At 48.8% G+C, this 24,146-nt stretch overlaps 1 protein-coding gene across 1 annotated transcript in view; it reads left to right on the top strand.

The window, feature by feature from the left end:
- Positions 1–24,146, top strand: part of ZCCHC14 (zinc finger CCHC-type containing 14) — a 57,654-nt gene extending 33,508 nt beyond the window's left edge. The window contains exons 4-13 of the mRNA XM_022582966.2: positions 10,045–10,116; positions 12,774–12,883; positions 13,630–13,724; positions 13,806–13,860; positions 14,904–15,183; positions 16,664–16,755; positions 17,094–17,221; positions 18,456–18,596; positions 18,680–20,152; positions 21,283–24,146. Coding sequence (XP_022438674.2) covers positions 10,045–10,116; positions 12,774–12,883; positions 13,630–13,724; positions 13,806–13,860; positions 14,904–15,183; positions 16,664–16,755; positions 17,094–17,221; positions 18,456–18,596; positions 18,680–20,152; positions 21,283–21,338 — 2,502 coding nt within the window. The 3' untranslated portion in view covers positions 21,339–24,146. The remainder of the gene's footprint in view (positions 1–10,044; positions 10,117–12,773; positions 12,884–13,629; positions 13,725–13,805; positions 13,861–14,903; positions 15,184–16,663; positions 16,756–17,093; positions 17,222–18,455; positions 18,597–18,679; positions 20,153–21,282) is intronic.

Genomic DNA, 24,146 nt, shown 5'->3' with positions numbered 1-24,146 from the left:
GAGGTGGCCCTTAGCCTCATGGTCCAAGATGGCAGCTAGGACTCCAGCCCTCACGTTTTCATTCCAGGCAACAGGACATGGGATGAAGAGGAGAGTGAAAGGTTACTTTTACCTCTTTTTCATGGAGCATTCTTAAAAACAGCCACTAGAGGGACTTCCCTGGCAGTCCAATGGTTAGGGCTCCTCGCTTCCACTGCCAGGAGCACGGGTTCGATCCCTGGTCGGGGAACTAAGATCCCAAGTGCTGCGAGGCGTGGCAAAAAAAAGCCACTAGACACTTCCACTTATGTCTTACTGGCCAGACTGAGTTTCCTGGTCCCGCTTAGCCGCGTGTGCGTGGCTGGCTGTGTCACCAGGGTTCTGTTACTACCCCATTGTTGTGCGAGGTTCTCCTTTGACCACATGCATCGTAGGAAACTGATTGATTTGGGAAGTCCTGCATTGTGCAAATCACTGTGCAAATCACTTGTTACTCCATAGATGTATGGGAAAGGCTTCCCTTCGGTTTTGGAGGTTGTCAGAGCTTGCGACCAGCAGCCAAGTGTCAGCAACCAGAGAACCTCAGGACCCCAGCATCTTCAAGGCCTGCTGGGGTTGGGGAGCCCAGAGAGTCCCTGAAACGCCGGGTGTGTGGCTCCTCTCCTCTGCAGTCAGCCTCTGGCTGGCGGATATCGCCTGAGGGGCTGGTGGCGGGCGTGGTCCCCGTGCACAGGGCCTGCGTGCGTGGGAACTGCTGAGCGTCAAGCCCTTCAGATCCCACTCACAGCCCTTCAGATCCCACTCACAGCCCGTCTGATCAAACTGGGCTTGGACTCGGCCCCAGTCCACAGCCTCTCTGCAAAGAAATGAGCTTTGGCAGGGTAGACACTTGGCCTCTCCTGGCCTTTCCCCAGAGGAGGGCCTTGTGATCAGGGTGGGGAGGCGGCGGGCTGGCAGGATAGGGCGCCGGTGAGTCTTCTGAAAGCAGAGCGGACAGCTGGGTTGAAGTTCAGTTTAAGACGCTTCTAACCCCAAATGGTTAAGCTGAATGAAGTGTTTTGGTACTTAAAGAAAAAGGTTTGGTTATGGGAAAAGCTTGCTTTTCCTGACGCGATAACTGATAAAAGGATTCTTGTGTTTAGGAAAGTGGTAATCCTTCACTAGCCAGCAGTCCGACTCATACTAACTTGATACGCCCTAAGGGATTTACTGCCCACACTACATTTGTTGATGGTAATTTGAGGCACAAAGGAAAGATACAAGGAAGATTTTAAAAAACACAACCATCTTCTTATTTATAAAGCACACCCGTTCATTCGCGCAGCCCACACTGTGTGCTTGTTCTCTGCAGGTGAGTTGCACTCTCCTAATGTGTGACATGCATGTGCTTAGGTCTGGGGCTCCTGTCACACTCGAGAAGTGAAGCGCCTCGGGCGTTTAACCGCGGTCTCTCTAGCTCGTTGTGGTCAGGACTACAGTTCTGTAAGAGGGAGAACCTGTGGACAGTGGGAGACCATCACTCCACGTACCTTTAAACTTACAAACTTTCTGTCATCTTACATGACCGCCCGGCAAAAGTAAGTCCCAGTAGCGTTTTTCTGTTTTAGAAATCAACAAGACGAGGGGCTTCTCTGGTGGCACAGTGGTTGAGAATCCGCCTGCCGATGCAGGGGACATGGGTTCGAGCCCTGGTCTGGGAAGATCCCACATTGCCGCGGAGCAACTGGGCCTGTGAGCCACAACTACTGAGCCTTCGCGTCTGGAGCCTGTGCTCCGCAACAAGAGAGGCCGCGACAGTGAGAGGCCCGCGCACCGCGATGAAGAGTGGTCCCCGCTTGCCGCAACTAGAGAAAGCCTTCTCACAGAAATGAAGACCCAACACAGCCAAAAATAAATAAATAAATTTAAAAGAAAAAAAAAATCAACAAGACGATTCTAAAATTTATACGGAGGGAATTCCCTGGTGGTCCAGTGGTTAGGACTCCGCTCTTACACTGCCGAGGGCGCGGGTTCAGTCCCTGGTCAGGGAGTTAAGATTCCTCAAGCCTCACAGCGCAGCCTGAGTAAATAAATAAATAGTAAATAAAATAAAATAAAGTTTATATGGAGAACACTATGGAGCAGTCCAAACAATTCTGAAACGAAGAAAACACTGGAAGACTCACGCACCTGTGTTAAAGGTGCTGCTAAGAGGGAGGAGACGCTGTGCCCCGGGGCAGTGGGGCCCGAGCTACACTCACATGTAAAGCACTCAGTTGGTTGTTTTGAAGACTTCAGGAGAATATCCTTGATGGCATTTTTAAAGATTAGACGGTTTTAAAATTTTCTAACTGACTTTCTTCTTTACGCCTCTGATGAGATAGATTTCACATAACATAAAATTCATCCATTTAAACTGTTCAGTGGCTTTTTTTAATTTATTCAGAATTTTGTAACCATCACCACGATTTAATTTTAATATTTCCACCATCCCAGGAGGAAGCCCCATACCCATTAGCAGTCATTCCCCACTTCTCCTCCCCAAGTCCCTGGCAAATACTAACCTACTTTCTGCCTCAGTGGATTTGCCTATGCTGAATATTTCACATAAATGGAATCATACGACATGTGATCTTTCGTGATTGGTTTCTTTCATGCAAATAATGTTTTCAAGGCTTCTCGATGTTATATCATGTATTAGTGCTTCCCTTTTTATGGCTGAGTGAAATTCCACCGTGTGGATGGACCACATTTAGTTCATCCACTCAGCAGTTAGTTGATGCACTTCTGGGTGGTTTCCACTTTTTGCCTCTTATGAGTAACGCTGCTGTGAACATTTATGTACAAGTTTCTGTGTGGACAAGTGCCTCCATTTCTCCTCGATACACACCTAGGACTGGAATTACTGGGTTGCAGAGATTTTCTTCCATTGGGTGGGAATTTTCTTCATCTTCTTGATGCTGTCCTTTGACACACACAAGTTTTTAATTTTGATAAAGTCCAGTTTACCTACTTCTTTCATTCCTTGTGCTTTTGGTATTACATATTTAAGAAATCGTTGCCTAAGCCAAGGTCGCAAAGATTCACTCCTGTGTTTTCTGATAAGAATTTTATTGTTTGTGCTTTTACATTTAGGTCTTTGATTCATTTTGAATTGATTTTTTGTGTATGGTGTGAGGTAGGGGTTCGAATGTGTCCTTTTGCATGTGGACGTCCTGTTGTCCAACACCATTTGTTTGTTTGTTTATTTTACAATTTTTTTAACATCTTTATTGGACAGCACCATTTGTTGAAAAGACCATTCTTTCCCCCACTGAAGGGTCTTCACACCATTGTTGAGAATCCGTTGAGCGAAATTGTGAGGGGTGGTTTCTGGACTCTCAGTTCCATTCATCTCTCTTGTTGTTAGGCCAGCACTGCTGTGTCTTGAGTACTGTGGCTTTGACGTTGGAATTGGGAAGTGTGAGTCCTCTTAGGTTTGGTCTTCTTTTTCGGGATTGTCTTGGCTGTTCTGGGGATGCTGCATTTCCATGTGAATTTTAGGAGCAGCTTGTCAGTTTTGGTGCCAGCACTGGCAGCAACTCAGGCTCCCGCTGCCCGCGGCTCCTTGCAGGGTGGCCCTGGGGTCGGCTCGGGGCCTGACGGTGGTGACTGCTCTATCCCGCGGGCCAGGCCGCGTCTGCTTCGGGCTAAGGGCCCCGGACGCCACACCACCCTGGTCAACTGATTATTGACAAAGGTATAAAGGTATTTCAGTGAAGAAAAGACGGTCTTTTCAGCAAATGGTTCAGGAGCAGATAACCATATGCCAAAAAAAGGAACCGTCATCAAACCTCACCCTTTATATAGAAATTAACTCAAAACTGATCACAGACCTAAATGTACAACGTAAAACCATAAAACTTCTAGAAGAAAGCATAGGAGAAAAGTTTGTGACTTAAACAGGCAAAGATTTCTTAGGTAGGATACCAAAAACATGAGCCATAAAAGACAAAATGAATTAAACTTCATCAGAGTTTAAAACTTGCTCTTTGACAGGCACTGTCGAGAAAATTAAGCCAAGCCGCAGAACTAGGAGAAAAACATTTGTAAATTGCATGTTTGATAGAGGATTTGTATTCAAACTATAAAAAGGACTCTCAAAACTCAATGATGAGAAAATAACCCAATAAAAAAAGTGAACATTTTACCAGGAAAGATGTATGGATGGCAAATAGCACTCGTGACAGATGTTCAGCATCGGTAGCCATTAGGAAAACACCGATTAAAACCACGGTGAGCTCATACTGCACGCCCATCACAGTGGCTGAAGTTGACAGGACGACCACACCAGCTGCTGGCAGGTGTGTGGAAGGACTGCCACGGGAGTGTAAAATGGTGAGATTACTTTGGAAGACAGTTGGGCAGTTTTTAAAAAGTCAGACATATCCCTAAAATCTGATTCATCGGTCCCGCTTCTAGGTCAATAACCAAAGGAAATGAAAGTACACGTTCATACAAAGGTTTGTACACGAATGTTCATAACAGCTTTGTTTGTAACGCCCCAAGTATCCATTATCAGGAGGCTGGATATACACTGTGGTATCGCAGCCACACAGTTCAACGTTCAGAATAGAGGAGTGAATTACGGATACACTTGGCAATATGGGGGAAAGTGCGTAATCGTGCTGTGTGAAAGAAACCAGAAAAAAGGAGCATACAGTGTATGAGTTTATTTATATAAATTGAGAAAATGCAAAACAGTCTGCAGTGATAGAACGCAGATCAATAGCTTCCTGGGGAGGGACTGGTGGGTATGTTCATTATATAGATCGGAGTGATGGTGTCATGGGTGTATACGTATGTCCACACTGGTCAGTTTGTACACTTTAAATATGTGCATCTCATTGTCAGTTATACTCAGTAAAACCTTTAAAAACATCACCTGAGGATTGGGACTTCCCTGGTGGCGCAGTGGTTAAGAATCTGCCTGCCAGGGCTTCCCTGGTGGCGCAGTGGTTAGGAATCCGCCTGCCGATGCAGGGGACACATGGTCCGGGAAGATCCCACATGTCGCAGAGCAACTAAGCCCATGCACCACAACTACTGAGCCTGTGCTCTAGAGCCCACGGGCCACAACTACTGAGCCCGCGTGCCACAACTACTGAAGCCCACGCGCCTAGAGCCCATGCTCCGCAACAAGAGAAGCCACCACAATGAGAAGCCCGCGTGCCTGGAGCCCGTGCTCCACAATAAGAGAAGCCACCACCATGAGAAGCCCGCGTGCCACAACTTCTGAAGCCCACGTGCCTGGAGCCCGTGCTCCACAATAAGAGAAGCCACCACCATGAGAAGCCCGTGCACCACAGTGAAGAGTAGCCCCCATTTGCTGCAACTAGAGAAAAGCCCGCACACAGCAACGAAGACCCAATGCAGCCAAAAAAAAAGAAAGAAAGAAGTTTACCTGAGGATTAATTTTTGTCCACAGAGCCCTAAATAATTAGGATAAATTGTCCTTTAAATAGGTTGTCTTTTGAACATGGATATAAATAGCTATCGTACTGTGGCCAGAACAATAAAGAACTTTATTAGGAGTCTCTGCCTTAACCACGGTGAGATGTACCCTCTATTGGTAACAGTATAGGAAGACTCGAGAAGCGGTTTTTTCTGAAAGCTTTCACTCATTCAAGGAGAAGTCAGCGACTTCCCCCCCTCCCCTTTTTCTCAGCTTTGTTTATCTCTACTTTTAGTTTTCATGTGTCATTGTTTTCCAGGATACAAATGAAAGGTTGTTATTTTATAGGAAGACCGTAAGTAACAAATGGACTGCAAGCAGGAGTTTGAGTTTCCTGTTCTTTTTTCTCATGGAGTTCGTTTTGTTTTTGCTGAAGTTGTAATTACTAGTTACTGAGGAAAGCAAATACAGGAAGAAAATGACAGAATCTTTTAAAATACAAAAATTATTTTATATCTGTGTACATGTGAAATGTCCAAATTTTACCAGCTTTTCCAAATTCACTGTTGAATAACTAAAACTTTTTTAAAGTATACTTATTACACATGAAGGACAGGGTGGGAAAAAAACACCAGAAGATTACCCGAACACTTGAAACGCCTGTAGACGGGAGAGTTGTATTGACTTAAAAGGAACTGTGGAGCAATACTAATTAAAACACCCATTCTTTTTATGCCAGTCTTTGTTAAGAACCCAGACGTTACATTTTATTTTAGTGCTGTATCTTTTCTTTAGAAGTTTTTCATCTTGAAACAATCTTAACTGCTCTGAACATTTTATCACTATTAGCTAAGGATGAGTCTTGACAACTATTTTTTTTTTCTTTAGTTGTGTTCGTCAGCTCTGTGTGTGCAGAGAGTCCAGTCATTGTGCCTACATCACCCGGAGGCGCAGGGAACTGTTTCTTGTGATAATACACCTCATTGCTTGTATGATAATTAGCCTGACTGTGTGAAGGTTGTTGCTACCCAAGCCGTGTGGTATATGCTTATTTAGTACCTTTCCTTTCCGACACTTTATTCTACCTGGAGTTAATTGTCTCTTTTTGTTTGTTTGTTGCTTGTGAACAAGTACTTAGAAAACAAAGTCACCCCTAAAGTTTTCCCTGGTTGTGTTCAAATGCATCCGGCATTCCATTGGTTTCATCTCTGGAGCTACGGCCCCGCTCCGACCTGGACTCGGCCTGGTGCAGTCTCATTGCGGGGCCCCCGTACCATCACCCGCGGGGTCCCTTCCTCCCTCCTGGCTCTGATACCCTGTTCTCAGCTCTTAACTCATCTATTGCCTTGGGTTAGTTCTAGGTTTTAATAGTTGTTCTAGTAGCTTCTTAGAAGGGGTCCCGGGGAGGTACAGTTTCTGGCTTTCATGTTTGGCAGTGTCTTCATCCATCTGACCTGACATGTAACTGGGAATACAGTTCTAGACCAGGCGTCATTTTTCCTTAGGAACTCGGAAGCACTTCTTCTTTACTGTCTTGCAGTGTTGCTGTTGAGAAGCATGGATCTGCTCTGACTCCTGATCCAGTGTTGGCCCTGTTTTATAATTTCTAAAGGTTTTAGGATCTTCTCTTAGTCCCAAGCCTTTGCACATTTCTCAGAGCCAGGCTTGGGTGTAGGTTATCATCCACTGTGCTGAGATGCAAGTCAGCCCTTTTAACTTAAGTCCATTAATTTGAGTTCCTTTTCTTGAATCATTCCTTTTGATTTCCTCTGTCCTGTTTTTCTCAGTTTTCTTGTTTTGGAACTCCTGCTGTCTGCCTGTTGGACCTCAAGACTGGTCCTCTGTTTTATTTTTTTTTCCTCTATTTTCTTTCCCTTTGACTTCTTTGATCTATCCTATGGAAGATTCCCTCATCTTCCATCTCTTGAAGTGAATGTTTCACTTCTGCTGTCCTGTTTTTAACAACAGAGACCTCTGTTCCCTGGCGATTCTTTTTTCATAGCATCCTGTTCTTGGCGATGCTTTCTGCTCTTAGTTCACTGAGAATACCGTTGATAGTTTTTAGTTTTAAAAGCGAGTTTTGAGTGCATGGCCCGTGCCACCTCCAGGCTGCCTTGTTCTTTGTGACTGCTTTGCCTGTCCTTGTATTCGACTTCAGAGCTCCTCAGAGGTCTGGTGGCAGGTCTGGTGGCACTGGGCTGCTTGCTCACGTGAGGGCTGTGGCCTGAGCAGTGGCAGGGCCTTTGCCTGAGCTGCTGCCTGTGTGAGTGAAGAAGACGCTGCTCCCCCTTCTCCAGAGGGTGCTGAGAGCTGAGACGGACAGTGGGTCAGAGGAGTTAGACCCTGAGTGTGAAGAAATCCTCAGTACCCTTATGTACTCTGTGCATACCGTGCTTTTTTTTTTTTTTGGCTGCGTTGGGTCTTTGTTGTGGTGCGCGGGCTTCTCATTGCGGTGGCTTCTCTTGTTGCAGAGCACAGGCTCTAGGCGTGTGGGCTTCAGTAGTTGTGGCACGTGGGCTCAGTAGTTGTGGCTCGTGGGCTTAGTTGCTCCGCGGTGTGTGGGTCTTCCCAGAACAGGGTTCGAACCCGTGTCCCCTGCGTTGGCAGGCGGATTCTTAACCACTGCGCCACAGGGAAGTCCCCATGCTTTTTTGTGTATGTTTAAGATACATTAAAATCCATCTCAGCAGGTCTCAGTGGCTCTTGGAGTGACTATGGGTGGTTGAAAAATACTGTGCCGATTGGCAGTGTTTCTTCTTGGTGGTACATCAGCAGCGGGGTAGCTTAGGATCGGTGCTGTCTTGGACGTGGTAGATCACGTGTCTCTAGCACGTGGCACAGTGCGAGGCTGCTCTCCCGTGTCCGTGCCCCTCCAGGGGACTGGGTCAGGCCAGCCTGCGTCACCTGCAGTGCAGAGTGCTGCTGAGGTCTGCTGGTTTCCAGCCCTTGCCCCTGGTTGGAGCAGCAAGTCCTTTTGGAAGTCAGAGAAAAATATACCAGGAGCAGACAACCTAGAACAGTTGCGCCTATTTAAAATATGTAATTGTCGGGGAAGCAGACTGTCTGTTTCAGCATAGAATGGTGTGTCCGTGCCGTGCTCGCCATTTGGGTGTTGGACTTCACGCTTTAGTTGGGTTAGGGTGCGTTCGTGCCACGTGACATGCGGCATGTTTTACTTAGAAAACCACGTCAGCAGTACTTTGGGTCACACATCTAATGCTAGAAAGTTCTCACCTTTAATCATGGATGTTACTGGTGTTTTATGTGGGGAGCAGCTCACTCTCCCCCAAACTTCCTTTTCGTGTTGTTAAAAGATTTAATTATTTTAGACAGAAAAAATGGCGTAGGTACTTTGATTTTAGTGTAGGTAGATTTTGGGTGGCACAGCACCTTCATTCAAAAATGCCAGCACTTGCCTTGATAAATTCTGGGAGGCATAGGGAATTCAGAGATGAAGAAGAGAGGTCCCTTTCCTTGATTGGCTTGTATTTTGTGGGGGCTTGAAAAACATACCTTAGTAATTGTTATGTGATGTGACAGCCACCAGAACAGAGAGGAACTCACGTGAATTTCAACAGAGAGGAGAGATGGCCAGCGCTTCAGGCCCCGGAGACCGTCAGCAAACATGCTGGGCTGCTTCTCAGAAGATGAAGGCCAGCGCGGGGTGGGAGGAGAGCATGAGAGTTGTTTGGTGTCTCCAACCTCTTTTCTCTAAATCAGTGTAAATACAACACTTTCCTATTGGTGATAAAATACACTCAGTCATTTTATTTCCCGACTTGCAATCCTCCAACGCTCCTTCTGGATTTTAGGGTAAACGTCCTCGTTCGTGGTTTAACCCTTCTTGTTATGGACCCTGCTTCCCTCCCATCTCATCCTGTCCCCTCTGTCCTTCTCGCGCCTTCTGAGTTCAGCTCACGCTTTCCTCGGTGCAGGAAAGCCCTCTGCCCCGGGGAACTTACAGTCCATTTGTGGAGTCATGAACTAAAACTGCTGCTGTCGTAGGTGCAGGAAGGGAAAACAGACACACCGGGCTTTGTAGAACTTCCAGAAAGACCTTTCTGATGTTTTCTCCCCGAATTCTTCCCCCGCCCCCTGCGATGGAGGATGTTCCCCGCAATTCTGGTACTGACTGCCCTGGCCTGTGTCACCCCCCGCAGTTCTGTCAGATTCCTGAGGGCTGGGACCTGGCCTCCTCCCGTCAGCATGCCCCCAGCACTGAACATGTATGGAGTACTTACTGTTTGGATGAGCTCGTTTCTGGTAATTTCTTGATTCCACATCCACAGTTGCGTAGACTGACCTGAACAGAGGAGGTCCACGTGAGGATGATGTGCTCACACACATACTCGCAGTCGGGGTCGTCAGGGACTTTCTAACGCTTTGAGGAGCAGCCTTAGACTCCACGCTTGAGTGATAACACTGATCTTTGAATAATTGCGCAAAACAGGAAGTTAAGCTTTAATGCACTTGAGTTACGTGAACATTCTTTCTGTAACAAGCCAAGGGGTATATAAACGCTCCATGCAAGAGGCGCACTAGGGCTTGTCCCACTACCGCGCCTGTACCGGCCACGAATCCCTGGACAAGTGTGTTGGGAATTAAGTATGTGGCGTCTGTTTTTAAGGTTTGTTTGTTTATTTGTTTTTAAGGTCTTGTGGTCTGATTCTTCAGTAACATCAGTAACCAAATCTTCCTCTGAAGTGACTGAATTTATTTCAAAGGTAAGGTGATTTAAGGGCTCTTACAAAAATTAAAAGGGTCTCATTCCCCACGGTCCACTGGACTGCCAGGTAATTTCCGTGGTTGCAGCCTTCAGCGGGTGCAGTGCCGGGGATTCGTGCTCCAACAGGGCGAGTGGCCCTCAGGGCCACGGTCCACATTCCTTCCGGTTGCGGAGAACGAGATGGGACAGAAAGATGCGAGTGTGAAGGTGCCCAAGGGGTGTTTGGCTGGTGGTGGTTTGTTACAGCTCAGCCGAGGCTGAGTGAGGGGCTCACGTGGCGGCAGTGGGCAGACACTTCACCTTTTCCCACCTTATTCCGTTTACATATTGAATTTTCCTGTTTGTTTTTCTTTTTTAAAGTTGAAATACAGATGATGTACAACCTGTTTGGTTTAAAATTGATTCAAAAAATACCGTTTGAACAAGCTGCACTACTAAAGAATGACTTCTTTACCCCCACGCACACGTGTTATATACGTAGACACCCGTGTGTCTAAAGTCCCCTGGCCTGGCCTGTGCTGGAGCAGTGAACCACTGTCTTTGCCGCAGTTGTTCAGCTGAAGTAGTCACCTTTGTTGTGTGGAATAACATAGCTGAAGTGTCTCCAAAGTTGGCTTGCAATTTGATTATGAAATTAAGGATATAATCCTGTAGGAGAGAATCGAGTTGGTGGATCCTGTTTGAGAAGCTTGGGCAGAAGTTGTTTGAGTGTGCCTCTTATTTAGGCCTGCCATGCACTGAAGGACGCCACAGTGCCGTGCTTTCTAGGATTGATTAGTGATCCTCCCCGGGGGTTCCCTGTTTCCTCCGCACCACTTAGAACACTGAATTTCCTCTCCTTTGTGCCAGCCTCTTGTCTTGTGAAAAAGCACTTCTCTGGACTCCGCTGATGCCGGCCGACTTTGCCACTCTTTTGTCTGGGTGTTTGCAGTGGCTGATACTCACCTGGCTTTGGGTTCTCTGCCCTTCCTGGTCTCTGCCTTGCTGTCTGTCAGTAATGTTGGAAACTTCTTGTCCATTATCTCTTCAGATATTTCTCCTGCCCCACTCTCTCTTCTTCCGGGCCTTGAGTCATGTGTACGTGACCCCGTCTTCAAGTTTACTTACGTTTCTCCTCAGCTCTACCCAGGTTGCTGACGAGCTGAATTCTTCATCTCTAGTACCATGGTTTTGGGGTTTTTTGTTCTTTTGTTTTCTGTAGCTTTTCCGTTTGATAACGTCTTTTAATAGAAAGTTTCCGTCTCTCTGATGAAATTTCCCACTCGTTCATGCAACGTTGTTCATTTTTTTAAACGAAGTCCTTTAGTATGTTCAGCAGTTATTCCAAGTCCTTGTGTGATAGTGCCGACATCTGGGTTATTTTCCAGTCTGGCTCCGATGATTATCTTGGCGATAGATTGCCCCCTCTTTTCTATCTTATAATTTTTGACTGAACGTTAGACGTCACGTCTAGAAACTAGCCTGGAAACGGGCCTGCTGCTGCATCTGTTGGACCGGCGGCGGGGCTTCAGGTTGATCTCATCAGGAGCGGAGCTGGGTTTGGGTTTTGCTGTTGCACCACAGGCCTCAGGTTCCTCCGGGGAGTCCTGCTGGTCCCTTGAGCCTTGAGAGGAGCCTGGAGTGGTCTTGCTTCACCTGCGGCACAGAGGGCGTCTCCCTGCTCCGTTGACTCCTCCCTCCCTGGGGAGACTGCTGTTACTTGTTGCGTGGTGATGGATGCTCGGTGAGGGTCGGAGTGGTTTCCCCGTCCTGCTGGTGCAGCCTCAGCTCTAACCACAGGGTCGTGGGGGGCCTTTCTCAGCATCCCTGCCCCTTCCTTCCCCAGCAGCAGCTGACTCGGCTCAGGAGGGCTTTCTTGCCCCTTCCTTGGGGCCAGAGGGGTTTTGTTTTCATCTTCCCTGAGAAGCAGGGTATCTCTGCCTGTGACCTGGTGCCGGGAGGACTTTCCCCTCCTCCTCCAGAGGCATGAAGGCATTCTGCCTCAGCCCCCAGAAATGGGGGGTTTTGCTTGAGCTCTGGGAGCACGAGCAATCTCGTCCCGCCCCCAGCGGGTTACGGGCTTTTTGCTTTGGATTGAGAGCAGGCTCCAGGGAAAGGCATATGGGGTTTCCAGCCTCAGCCCCAGGGGCCGCTGCCCCACCCCTGTGCCACCTGTGCAGACTCTCTCCAGCCTCCCCGCCTGTGGAAGGGAGCTCGGGAATGAGGACACAGGCCCCCTGCGTCTGGGCTCCGGGCCGACTGCTGTCTGACGCACACTCAGCCTGGGGGGATGTGCTCATCCCAGCCGATCTCTTCTACCTGCCTGTATGGCAGCCATCTCTCCCGCGGGCTCTGCCACGGCTGAGGCAGTTCACGTGCCCTGCGTCCTCAGAGGGGCAGGCCCGTCTTGGAATTCGGTTCACATGGTGGCCTTGCAGCTCAGCCCTCTGCTGGGCTCAAGAGCAGGCACAGCTGTGTGGGGTGTCGAGCTTCTTCTTGATGTTGTGGTGGGTTGTTGCTTCCTGCGTCCCAAGTGGACGCGGAAGCCCAGGTGGCTCCCAGAATCACAGCAGCAGGTGTCAGCAGCCAGTACCTGCCCAAGTGTTTCCCACAGTGAGGAGTTCTGGTTCCGTAAGATGAATTGTGACATACTTCCTATGCCTTTTCGTCTTTCAGTTATCTCAGCTGTGTCCTGAAGAAAATTTGGAGAAATTCATTCCTTGCTTAGCTGGCCCAGATGCATTCTATGTAGAGCGAAACCACATGGATCTGGAAGCGGACCTGAGGTAATGCTCGTCACCCCACCCAAGGCCACGGCCAGCGGCCCCCCTGCGGCGCGGGCGGCTGCCGATGGCCCTCTGCGGCGCGGGCGGGGCCCGACGTGAGCTGCCCAGGCATCTGAGGGGCTCCTCAGGTGACATGCAGTCTGGATGGTTCAGGTCTCCTGTTTGCCTCTAGGGGTTTTCATCAGTTATGGAGAATTCGAAGGATCTTAATAATCTAGGCATGATTTTGAGAATATATAAGTGAAGGAATTTCAAAGTGTATGCCACCATTTAATGTAATTTTGACGGTCTTAATGAAATAAAATCTGCCTCTGCCCTATAGTTGAAAGGATAAAATGAGGACCTAATAAAAAGTCTCCTGGGCCCAGTGGCTCTGGACCCTTGATGACGTCCTGGCGCGTTGGTCTTGTACATGCGCACAGAGGGCCCCGGGGACTGGGGCCAACATCAGCGTGCCACCCAGCAGCTGTGACGGCCCCAGCTGTGCTCACGGCCCGGGTTGTGGGCCCTGAGAGACTCGATTCATACAGCGTAACACAGTGTAAATAAGGAAAAGGGGCACCAGGAAGCAGTATGAATCGTACCAAGAATAAAACTGAATAAAGCAGGAAGCATATAGGTCAAGGCACTTCTGTTCAGTTTTGCTCTGCTCTATATATGTCTCTTAACTGAAAATTACAGTCTCCCCCCCTTGCCTTCTGGTAACACGTTCTGATGCTGATGAAGCCACTCTGCTTCATTTCTAGGTATTTGGCTTCATTACCTTCTCACATATTAAAAAACGACCATGTTAAGAGATTTTTCAGCACTTCATCTCCCACCCAGCAGCTTCAAAGTCCAAGTGAGTCTGTACAATATAATTCAGTAAAAGTAGAAACATTTTTATGGTCTGTAAATAAATTATATCTATTTTAACTTGTAGGTCCTGGCAACCCTTCCCTGTCTAAAGTCGGTACCATGATGGGCGTGTCTGGAAGGTGAGACTTCTACCATGTAACCAACGCATTTCCAGTCAGCCTTATTACAGAGCTTACTTTTCGTTTTGTGTAAATAGTTGTTTCTAGAGTTAAGTCACTCTTGATCTTAGTCTTGAATAATAATATTGAGAGAAGAATTGGATAGAGATAATCCACTTTTTGATTTCTTAAAAAAAAAAAAAAAAAGTGGTTCTCGGAGCCCCTGGAATTAGAATTCCCAAAGACCCTTATTGCAAATGCCAGTTTCTGGGCCCTGCACATTCTAGGAAACCAAAATTTCTGAGAATCTTCATTTTTACAAGCTCCTGGGGAGTGATTAAGCCCACGAAGGGCCAGAGTTGCTGCTCTGGAGGTCCCTCTGCCAGCACGGGGCCCGACAGTGATGGTGGCAGTGCGCGGGTGACAGACAGACTGCACATCTGGACTGACAGCCAGCATTAAAATGGGCTGACATCACAGACGGTGTGTACACGCGTGCGCGCGCGCGCACACACACACACACACACACACACACACGGTTCCGTGAGCTCTAGTCAGGTAATGAGGTCTTTGAAGGTGCTGACTTTCTTCACCCTCTGCCTGGAGTGTGTAAACATGTAATATGTCAGTTTGCAGTTTAGTGTGGAAGGGGCAGGGACAGAGGGTGATGCTTTGGTCCTTCAGCTTTCTAGAATTTACTTTTCAAAAAAAAAAATTAATTTGAATCTTAAAGATTTTGGAGTTTTAATATATGATTATCAGTATCATCCTGTGACAGAAGCAACAGAAAGAAACTAGGCAGCAAAGCCACAGGTCTGGTGGTGACACACAGACGTGTACACATACATAACATGTACACACGTACTCAAGCGCAGCATCTAGATGGGTACACACACGTCCGTGCATGCACACGTCCACGCCTTCAGACGTTCACCCCAGGGTGGTGGTGGCAGTAGCTCTGGCGCCAGCAGTGGACATGGCTGCAGATGCAGTCCAGGCTGTAGGAGCTGGTCCTCGGTGGAGGCCGTGGTCTTTTGAAAACTACCTGTCTGCTGTCCTCGCAGGCCTGTGTGCGGAGTGGCCGGCATCCCGTCGTCTCAGGGCGGCGCCCAGCATCACGGGCAGCACTCGGCCAGCACGTCCGCCTTGCCCCACTGCTCGCACGCGGGGGGTGCAGGCTCAGCTCTGGCCTACCGGACCCCGATGGACAGCTCGCCCGCTATCTTGATGCCTTCCAGCCTGCAGGCCCCGCAGACCCAGGAGCAAAATGGGATTTTAGACTGGCTTCGGAAACTGCGTTTGCACAAGTACTACCCCGTCTTTAAACAGCTCACGATGGAGAAGGTACGTTGGTTACTAGCAGGCAGCGAGAACGTGCTTGTTGTCTCAGGTAACCCGTCATTCTTTGGACCTCATTCCTAGAGGAACTGAGTTGGGTTTCTGCAGCGTGTGTGTCGTGGAGGTCACAGCACCTGGTCCTTAACACCTGCAGATGCGTGTCCCCACAAGTCCCGTGAGCTTGCTGGAGGGGCCGTGGATTTGAATTTGGAGGCTACCTGCAGCTGAAGCAAACACTGGATCACAGTTGTCTGTAAACAAACAGCTTTCTTAAGATAGTTTGGGGTCTTCCCAAACGAGACACTCACTGTCTGTGACTGAGGGCTATGTCTCCAGCAGCCCTTCAGTGGGTAGAGGTAGTGAATTGTGGGCCCCGCGTCCCCCTTTCTTAGACGCCCCTCAGCGTAGCCTTTTACAAGAGCCCAGTGCAAAAGGGTTGTCTGATGACCTGCCTTCATGTAGGCTCTTAGAGCTAAAGGAATAGATGAATTTTATGTCTTTCAAGAAATCCTACATAGCAGTTATCTTTTACAATACAGTTTGGACAAGGAGCATTTTTTCACTGTTAAAAAATTCTGAAATTTCTTAAGTTTCAGTGTCAATGGTAAAAGTAAATCGGACCTGTATGTGATGTTTGAACTCTGAGCTCCCCCTGCTGGATAAAGTGACTTGGTGCCTTTTATCTCTGCAAACGTTTCGTTTGTCCAAAAATCTGCAATTGAAGAATCTAGAAATCAAGCTTTTACTGCTAATAAAAAACACATTTTAAGTAAATTTTCAATACTCTCAGTTTAGGATTCACAAGTCTTAAAAACAACAGATTTTACTAACCTTGGTCATGATCAGTTTAAAAAGTTTTAGCGTAGCGTATGAGTTGAAAAGGCTAAGATCACAAGCCATGTTGTGGACCGTTGTGAGGACCAAGTATCATCTGTTTTCTTAGTATGAGGCCGGTGGGTTAGGTCGCCGTTCAGTTTGGGTGGCATCTACTTTTCTGGATCGTTGGCTACCCAACAAAGTTGCTGTTGTCCCTAAAATGACCATGACCTCAAGAAAAAAGAGCCACTAAAGAAGACTGCTCCTGTCGCTGGAGGGAGAGCCCCGGGAGGGGAGACACTTCCACCAGCTGCATCTCTGCAGCAGTTGAGACGCAGAACACTGTTTCAGTCTCCTGCCCGCATAGCACGGACCTTCCAGGTGCCCAGTCTTCACCCAGCTGTCACTCGGACGCCTGTGCTGAAGGCTCAGTGGGCACAGCCCGTGACCCTCGGACGCACAATGAGCGTCTTATATTTTGGACCCTGGACACCAAGTCATTTAGCAAGTAAATGTTTGACAGCGATCCCCAGTCTTTTATTATCTACTTAGGTTTGATCTGTTTACATATCCTAGAGGTAGAATACGTTTATGAAATTAAACTCCAAGTTCTTTGTCTTCAGAATCCTAATTAATTCTCACACTTTGTAATTTGTTTCTTCTGTGGAAGTTTCTGAGCCTTACGGAAGAAGATCTAAATAAATTTGAATCCCTCACCATGGGAGCAAAGAAGAAGCTCAAGACTCAGCTGGAGTTGGAGAAGTGAGTGTGAGATTGTTTACGGAATGTGTCTTCATTTTAGTTTCTAACATGCGGAACAGACGCTAGGACTTATTACTGCTGATTGCTTATCAAACCTTAATTAATGCTCTTAAGATTCTACAAATGTGGCTTTGGTTTGCTAGGAAGGACCCTTTAGAGTGAATCTGAGAAGTCAGAATGCGTTATCTTCCACCCTGGAGATTATTTTGGCGGAAATCAGCCTTCTTAAGTAGAGACTGAAACACGGAGAGGCTCTGCATTAAGTAGAGACTGAAACACGGAGAGGCTCTGCAGCAGAACTGAACGCTCGCTTGTTGCTGTGCTTTCCTGTCGCACAGGGAGAAGTCAGAGAAACGGTGCCTGAACCCCTCGGCCCCTCCCCCAGTCAGCAGCAGCGGAGTGGCCCGCGTTCCCCCCACCAGCCACGTGGGGCCTGTGCAGCCGGTGCGAAGCAGCCATGCTGCAGGTGGGTGGGGCCGGGCGCGCCTGGACCTGGGACCCTTCGGAGGAGGGCCAGGCCACAGGTCACGCCCCTTTTCCCTTTCTGTTTTCTAGTGCTTAGAGTTACTTTTCATTATTTTAGTTTATTTTATTTTTTAATTAATTAATTAATTAAACTTTTGGCTGCGTTGGGTCTTTGTTGCTGTGCGCGGGCTTTCTCTAGTTGCGGCGAGCGGGGACCACTCTTCATTGTGGTGCACGGGCTTCTCGTTGCAGTGGCTTCCCTTGTTGCAGAGCACGGGCTCTAGGCTCGTGGGCTCAGTAGTTGTGGCGCACGGGCTTAGTTGCTCCGCGGTATGTGGGATCTTAGCTCCCTGACCAGGGCTTGAACCCGTGTCCCCTGCATTGGCAGGTGGATTCTTGACCACTGAGCCACCACGGAAGTCCCAAAATTGGGACTTTTCTGTTTCCATTTTCTCATACTTAAGAGTTACTTTTCATTATTTTAGCTTTTATAGTTTCTGCGACAGGAAAATAGAAGGGACGTTTGTGTTAGAAGCTGGAGACTGGTGACTCGCCTGAAGTGGTTTGGGCAAAAGCATTAGACCCAGAAACTGCTCTGGTGAAAGGGAGAGAGTAGGAAGTATGCAAAATAGATGAAAGCCTCTTCTCCCCCCGCCCCCTGCCCCGACCATGGCAGGTGTGGAGGCGGCTTTAGGCCGTCGCCCTGCAGGTCCATCCTGAAGTCCCTGATGCCGAGCCACCAGCCTTCCTCCTCTTCTCCCTGCCGTCCTCTCCTCGGCAGGAGGGGGAGGGTCACGGTAACAGCTGTTCTGCTGTTTTCCTCATGCACTAGAAATATCAAGAGTGACAGTAAACCAGGAAGAAAAAATGTCAGTGCATCTTTTCAGTGCTTATTTGACTGAAAAGGTCTTACGTCTTCGGTCCTCAGAAAACGGAGGTGTCTGTCTGTGGAGTGCGGCTGTTGTAGCACCCGGCGGTTTGCGGGTCCTTTTCCTGTCCTGCAGCGTCTGCTTGGGGAGGCTGGGAGCACGGCCACGCGTGCGTCTGCCGCCTGGCGAGCTTGTGAGCCTCAGCCCTGTATGAATAGGGACAGGATAGAAAATGGGCCCGATAGGCATGCATGCGGGTGGGAGGGGAGGGCGCGGTTGGCGCCGGCTGGCACAGCCCCCGTCGGCATCCCGTGGCTCGCGGACCTTGGTGCCACCTCCGGGCTGTCACCTGTGCCTTCTCCGCAGCGCTGCGGGTGGAGGTGGCGCAGCCCCCGCACCAGACGGCCCGGGAAGGCAGCTCCTCCGAGTGTTCCAGCTCCTCGCCCAGCCCGATGGGCGTGCAGGCCCGGGAAGAGAGCTCGGACAGCGCGGAGGAGAACGACAGACGTAAGCACGCCCCGTGTGCCTCGCGCTGTGCTGCCCCGCCCTGGTCTGCGGAAGCTGTGCTGACGCTGTTTCCACCTCTCTAGGTGTGGAGATCCACTTGGAGGGCTCTGACAAGGAGAAGCCTGTGATGCTGCTGAACCACTTCACGTCGAGCTCCGCCAGGCCCACGGCGCAGGTCCTGCCCGTGCAGAACGAAGCAGGCTCCAGTCCGTCGGGCCACCACCCGCTGCCCCCGCAGGTGATGACGGCGGCCTCGCACGTCGCGCCCATCCGGGTGCTGAACTCCGTGCACAAGGCGGAGAGGGGGGGCGCGGACATGAAGCTCCTCTCGTCCTCTGTGCACTCGCTGCTGTCTCTCGAGGAGCGCAGTAAAGTCTCTGGACCAAGAAGCGGCATCAAAGTGGACAAGAACTTTGGCAGCACCATGATGGACATGCTACCCGCGTCCACCCCCCATCAGCCCATGCAGGTCCTTTCTGGACTCACCGAGAGCAGCTCTGTGTCGCCCACCGTCTCCTTTGGTCCCCGCACCAAAGTCGTCCACGCGTCCGCCCTCGACAGGGTGATGAAGCCGGCACAGCAGCCGGCCCTGGTGGTGGAGACCAGCACTGCTGCCGCAGGGACGTCCAGCACCGTCTTCCATGTGGCTCGGCCACCCATCAAACTTCTGGTGTCTTCATCTGTCCCTGCAGATTCTGCCGTGTCTGGGCAAACCTCCTGTTCCGGCAACGTGCAAATAAGCGTGCCCCCTGCCATAATAAACCCTCGGACTGCTCTGTACACAGCCAACACCAAAGCTGCCTTCTCTGCGATGAGCAGTGTGCCCGTGGGCCCCCTGCAGGGCAGCTTCTGCGCAAACAGCAACACTGCCTCTGCCGGTAGCCACCCTGCCACGTCCTTTGCAAACATGGCCACCGTGCCCAGCTGCCCCGCCCCCAGCTCCAGCCCCGCGCTCTCCTCGGTCCCCGAAAGCAGCTTCTATAGCAGCAGTGGCGGCGGCGGTGGCGGCGGCGGCGGCTCCCCCGGAAACCTCCCCGCCTCGGCCCAGAACCACCACCACCACCACCACCATCAGCAGCAGCCCGCGCCCCAGCAGCCCGCGCCCGCCCCGCCCCCCGGCTGCGTCGTGTGCACGTCCTGCGGCTGCAGCGGGAGCTGCGGCTCGAGCGGCCTAACTGTCAGCTACGCCAACTACTTCCAGCACCCGTTCTCGGGGCCGTCCGTCTTCCCCTTCCCGTTCCTGCCGTTCAGTCCCATGTGCGGCAGTGGCTACGTGGGCGCCCAGCAGTACGGCGGCGGCGCCTTCCCGGTCGTGCACTCGCCCTACAGCAGCGGCGTGGGCCCCGAGCCCGTGCTGGGCGGCCAGTCGGCCTTCACCGTCCCGCCCGTGCAGAACTTCATGGGGGCGGCGGGCGTCTACCAGGCCCAGGGCTTGGTGGGTAGTAGCAACGGCTCCAGTCACAAAAAGAGCGGGAATCTGTCGTGTTACAACTGTGGGGCCACCGGTCACCGCGCTCAGGACTGCAAGCAGCCGTCCATGGACTTCAACCGGCAAGGTAAAGGCCCCCGAGGTGGAGAGCTCCAGACAGGAGCATCCTTTCTGTGAAAGTAATAGTCAACTTCCTTTTTTTTTTAAAGCAAGCAAGAAGTGGTTTTTCAAATGCTCTCTGAAAAAGCACGAAACTCTTGATGGGCTGTGCAGCCCCCAGAAGGTCTGCTTTGGTTCTGAGACTGTCCCTGTGGTTTCAGCCTGCTTCTCATTTTAGAGTGTGGCTCGCTGGCTGTGGCCCAGTGGCTCCTTGGCCTGTTATTTTTGTGCCACGTGACTGGGGAGGAAGCATGGGTGATTTAGTGCCACCGCCGCCGGTGTTTAACTGAGAACCGAGGGCGTGGCGTGCGAGTTCAGGCGCTACAGGTGGAACTCGCTGTCCCCGCTTCTCTTCCCCCGTCTAGAGTGGCCGTGGCCGTGGCCGTGGGCGTTGTGTGGCGGCTACGTGGTGTCCTTACTCGCTGTGCTGCATCTTCTTCCTTCCCCCTTTGCTACTCTTTCTTGTCTCCTTTAGTCAAGTGTGTGTCTGCTGTCGTTACCACACCAGGTTTGTTCTTGCTGTTTTCCTTGGAAAGATTAGGCTGGGCGTTGGGAATTCTGGTCCCAGCCTGCGACTGCTCACTGTGCGACCTTGGATAGTCAGCCACTTGCTTTCTGGAGACTTTTGAGGGTTGTTCCAGACCTGCCTGTGCCCCTTAGTCACCTGGAGAGCTTTACAGACAACTTGGAATCAGGTCTGGTGGCAGGTGGAGTGACTGTGGGCCCCCCCTCCCCCGTTGATAGAGGTGGTGCTGCATCTCCTGACGCAGCGAGCCCAGAGGCCTGTGGTGGCGGCCAGGCCTCCCTTGCCCTGTCCCAAGGAAGGGGGCCAATTCTGTGCTGTCTGAGCTCCCAAAGAATGAAGAAACAGACTGGGAACTCTTCAGTCTTTTTCACCCCTTCTCTGATTTGATAAACTTGTTAAGATAACGTCCGGTCTGTGGGGTGGAGCCAGGGGAGCTGGGAGTGGTCAGAACAGCTGGTCTGGATTTCCAGCACCCAGATCTTGACCAGTGACTCTGGAAATAACTTTGGACAGATCATGGCAGTAATTCTATGGTGATTCAAATTTGATCTCTTTTTTTTCCCCCTCTCTAGGTACTTTTAGGTTGAAATATGCCCCTCCAGCAGAAAGTCTGGACTCCACAGATTGATATTTTTCTCTGGCAACAGAACACTATTAAGCCATGGAGACCTAAGGAAAATTAAATACAAAACTGAGAAGTCTAGTTGCTGTTGAGCTCAATATTTTTAATCCAAAGGTGCTTTACTTTACTAGACTGGATAGAAAACCTAGCGTAGGAATGCATCAAACTCAGTTTTATTGCCAAAATCCTAGACGGGAGCTTGATGTCAGGACTGGCCTAGTGGGTATCTCCACTGTGGGTGAAAGTTGGCCACCTCCACCCTTGGTTGCAATGCAGAGACCTCCCGTCTCCTGAAGAGCATTGCCGTAATTGGTCCTTCTAGGCTCACACGTAATTCCAGGGCAGCTACGTGAGGTTGGAATCGAGAACTGAAGGTCGGAGTTCTCCAAGTGGAGTTCTACCAGTCGGACTCTTGACACCCCTGGTGAGGGAAAATGTCGCCTTTGTTTTGTTCTGTTCTGTTCTGTTTCGTTCTTAAAGTGGTTAGGCACTAATCTCTGGGCTTTTTAAGGATTGCACTACCGAAGAATGTAAACCGATGTCCATCTCTGCAGTTCTGGGAGACAAGCTCCCTGAGACCAGTCAGTGCAAGACGCTCAGAGAATCCGTTCTTAGAGTCCGCACCAGCAGGCTACATGATTTAGTACACAACAGAGATTTTAGTATTTCCTTCCCTCCTTAAAAGCACTTGTAGCAGTTTCAGGGTTTTTTTTTTTTTTCTTTTTCCTACAAATAAATTTAAACTACATTATTAAATAGAAATAGTTACTTGCAACAACTTAATTTCTAAAAGGGTCCAAGTCCCAGAGAATCCCTAGTAGTCAAAGCTTTGAGGACACCTTCCTTCCCAGCCCTTCCGAGCTTTGAGTCCTGTCGTCTTCCACCACGAAGGAACCCTGGCAGAGACGCGATAGCAGCACACCTCGTGAGCGGCACTGATGGATGCTGCACATCCTTAGCCAAGTTTGCAAGTTCTTTTATCTCCCATGGACTTCCCAAGGACCCCAAGGCTCACTGCTAATGGATTCACACTTGAGACAGACATTTCAACAACAATAATACAGTCCTATAATCTCTGAGCAAACGATTTGAAATTTTCTCCTGTCAACTTCTTTTGTATTAGGCTGTGTATCAATAGTTAGTTCCGTTAAAAATTACCTGGAAAACTACAATAGAAAGTGGTAAGACTCTGAAAGAGAATACACTGACAGGACAGAGCTACAAGATCTGCAGAAGTCTAGTTTTACCAAGGTGGGAAATAAAGTCCACCACACAGCTCTCAGTTTCACCCCACTGCAATGAGAGCTTTTGGTCCGAAAGTAAGGGACTTAAAGCTTCCAGGCAAAAGGGAATTTTCTGCTCAAACAATATTGTTTTAAATGCTAAAGCCTTCAATATTAAAATATTGATTGGTAAGGTCTTGCCCAGGGATTTTCCAGTTGAATATTTATTTAAAAAAAGAAAATCACAATACTCAGACCACTCTTAAAATGGGACAATCAGCCTCATGTAAAATTGGTGTAAATCAAAAGAATACCCTAGAATTTGAGGCATTGTGATGTAAGGCTTCAAATTTTGAGATCAGTTTCCTGCTTCACGGAAACTAAAGCAGAAAGTTGTTACATTTTTTTAATGAAAGGCTTTTAGTAGAGTTTTTAAGAGTTTTATTTTAGTAGAGTTTTATTTCTATGCAATGCAGAATTGACAGACCTCTGTATTCTTCTCTCTCTTCCTGGTACACAGTATTGAAGTAATGGCGATGCTTACAACAGCATTTTGGGGGAATGTTACATTGATCTCTTAAATTATAAACACTACAAAATGTCAAAATTACGAGGACTGACACAACTTTGCCTTAAAGAGTACTAGACTGGAACTTGTCATATTATGTTTAAGGAAGACTTAAGAGTGTTCATTGATGTTTACGATTTTAATATTTCTGAAGGCCGTTACAGTGGCCTGGATATGTGCTGAAAGCCAAACTTTTAAAATTTTTGGTTTTTTAAACAAAGAACTATTTTAAATAAATCCTATTTCATTCAACACAGTGAAACTGTTGAAAACCGTCTCATAACAAAAGAAAAAAATCATATTTAGGTTTTTTGTTTTAGTGGTCAGTATTGGGGAATGAAAGTGTGTCTGTTGTTACCCTTATAACTGTTTTGATAAATATTAGAGGTTAGCGTTAAATACGACAAAAAATTAAAACGAACTTCAATTTGAAGTATGACATTCAAATTGAGGGAAATAAGTTCAGACATTGTGGGGCTGTGTTCCAGTCATCAGAGGTCTTAGAGAAACTTCCAGCTGTCTTTGAAAGTGCATGTGCAGAGTGACGTCTCCAGTGAGGCCATTCCGAGCTGAGAGTGGTAAAACGTAAATGTGAGACACCAGGACACAAAGCATTCAGCTGCCGCTCCGTGAGACCTCTTCCCAAGTGAATCGCATACTTGAACTTGGGAATATTTGCTAGCAGTATTCTCTGATGAAATTTCTCTCCAGAAGCAACCACAGTCAGTGAGCCTAAAGAGCATTTGGCATTTCCTCAGAGGACTCCTCATCAGCTAGAAACACAGATCAGACTGACCCTTTCAACTACTTATTTTCCTGAAATTGTGGGCTCAGTTTCCAAATGCTGTGGCAACCAGGTAGGTGTGGCACCAGCCACTTTGCTCTGTGTAGTCTGTCATATTTTAAAGTTTCTAACCCCATTTTTTATCTCCAAGAATGGGGAAAGTGGAATGTACAGATTGAAGTAGAATACAACGTTGGGATAAAAACACTAATCTTTTTTTTTTTTTTTTTAAAGCAGAA

The sequence above is a fragment of the Delphinapterus leucas genome, chromosome 20 (genome assembly GCF_059928025.1).
Source record: "Delphinapterus leucas isolate spDelLeu-1000000601 "Yukka" chromosome 20, BTC_Dleu_Yukka2, whole genome shotgun sequence".
Classification (NCBI taxonomy): Eukaryota; Metazoa; Chordata; class Mammalia; order Artiodactyla; family Monodontidae; genus Delphinapterus; species Delphinapterus leucas.
This window is presented reverse-complemented; position numbering and strand designations above follow the sequence as displayed.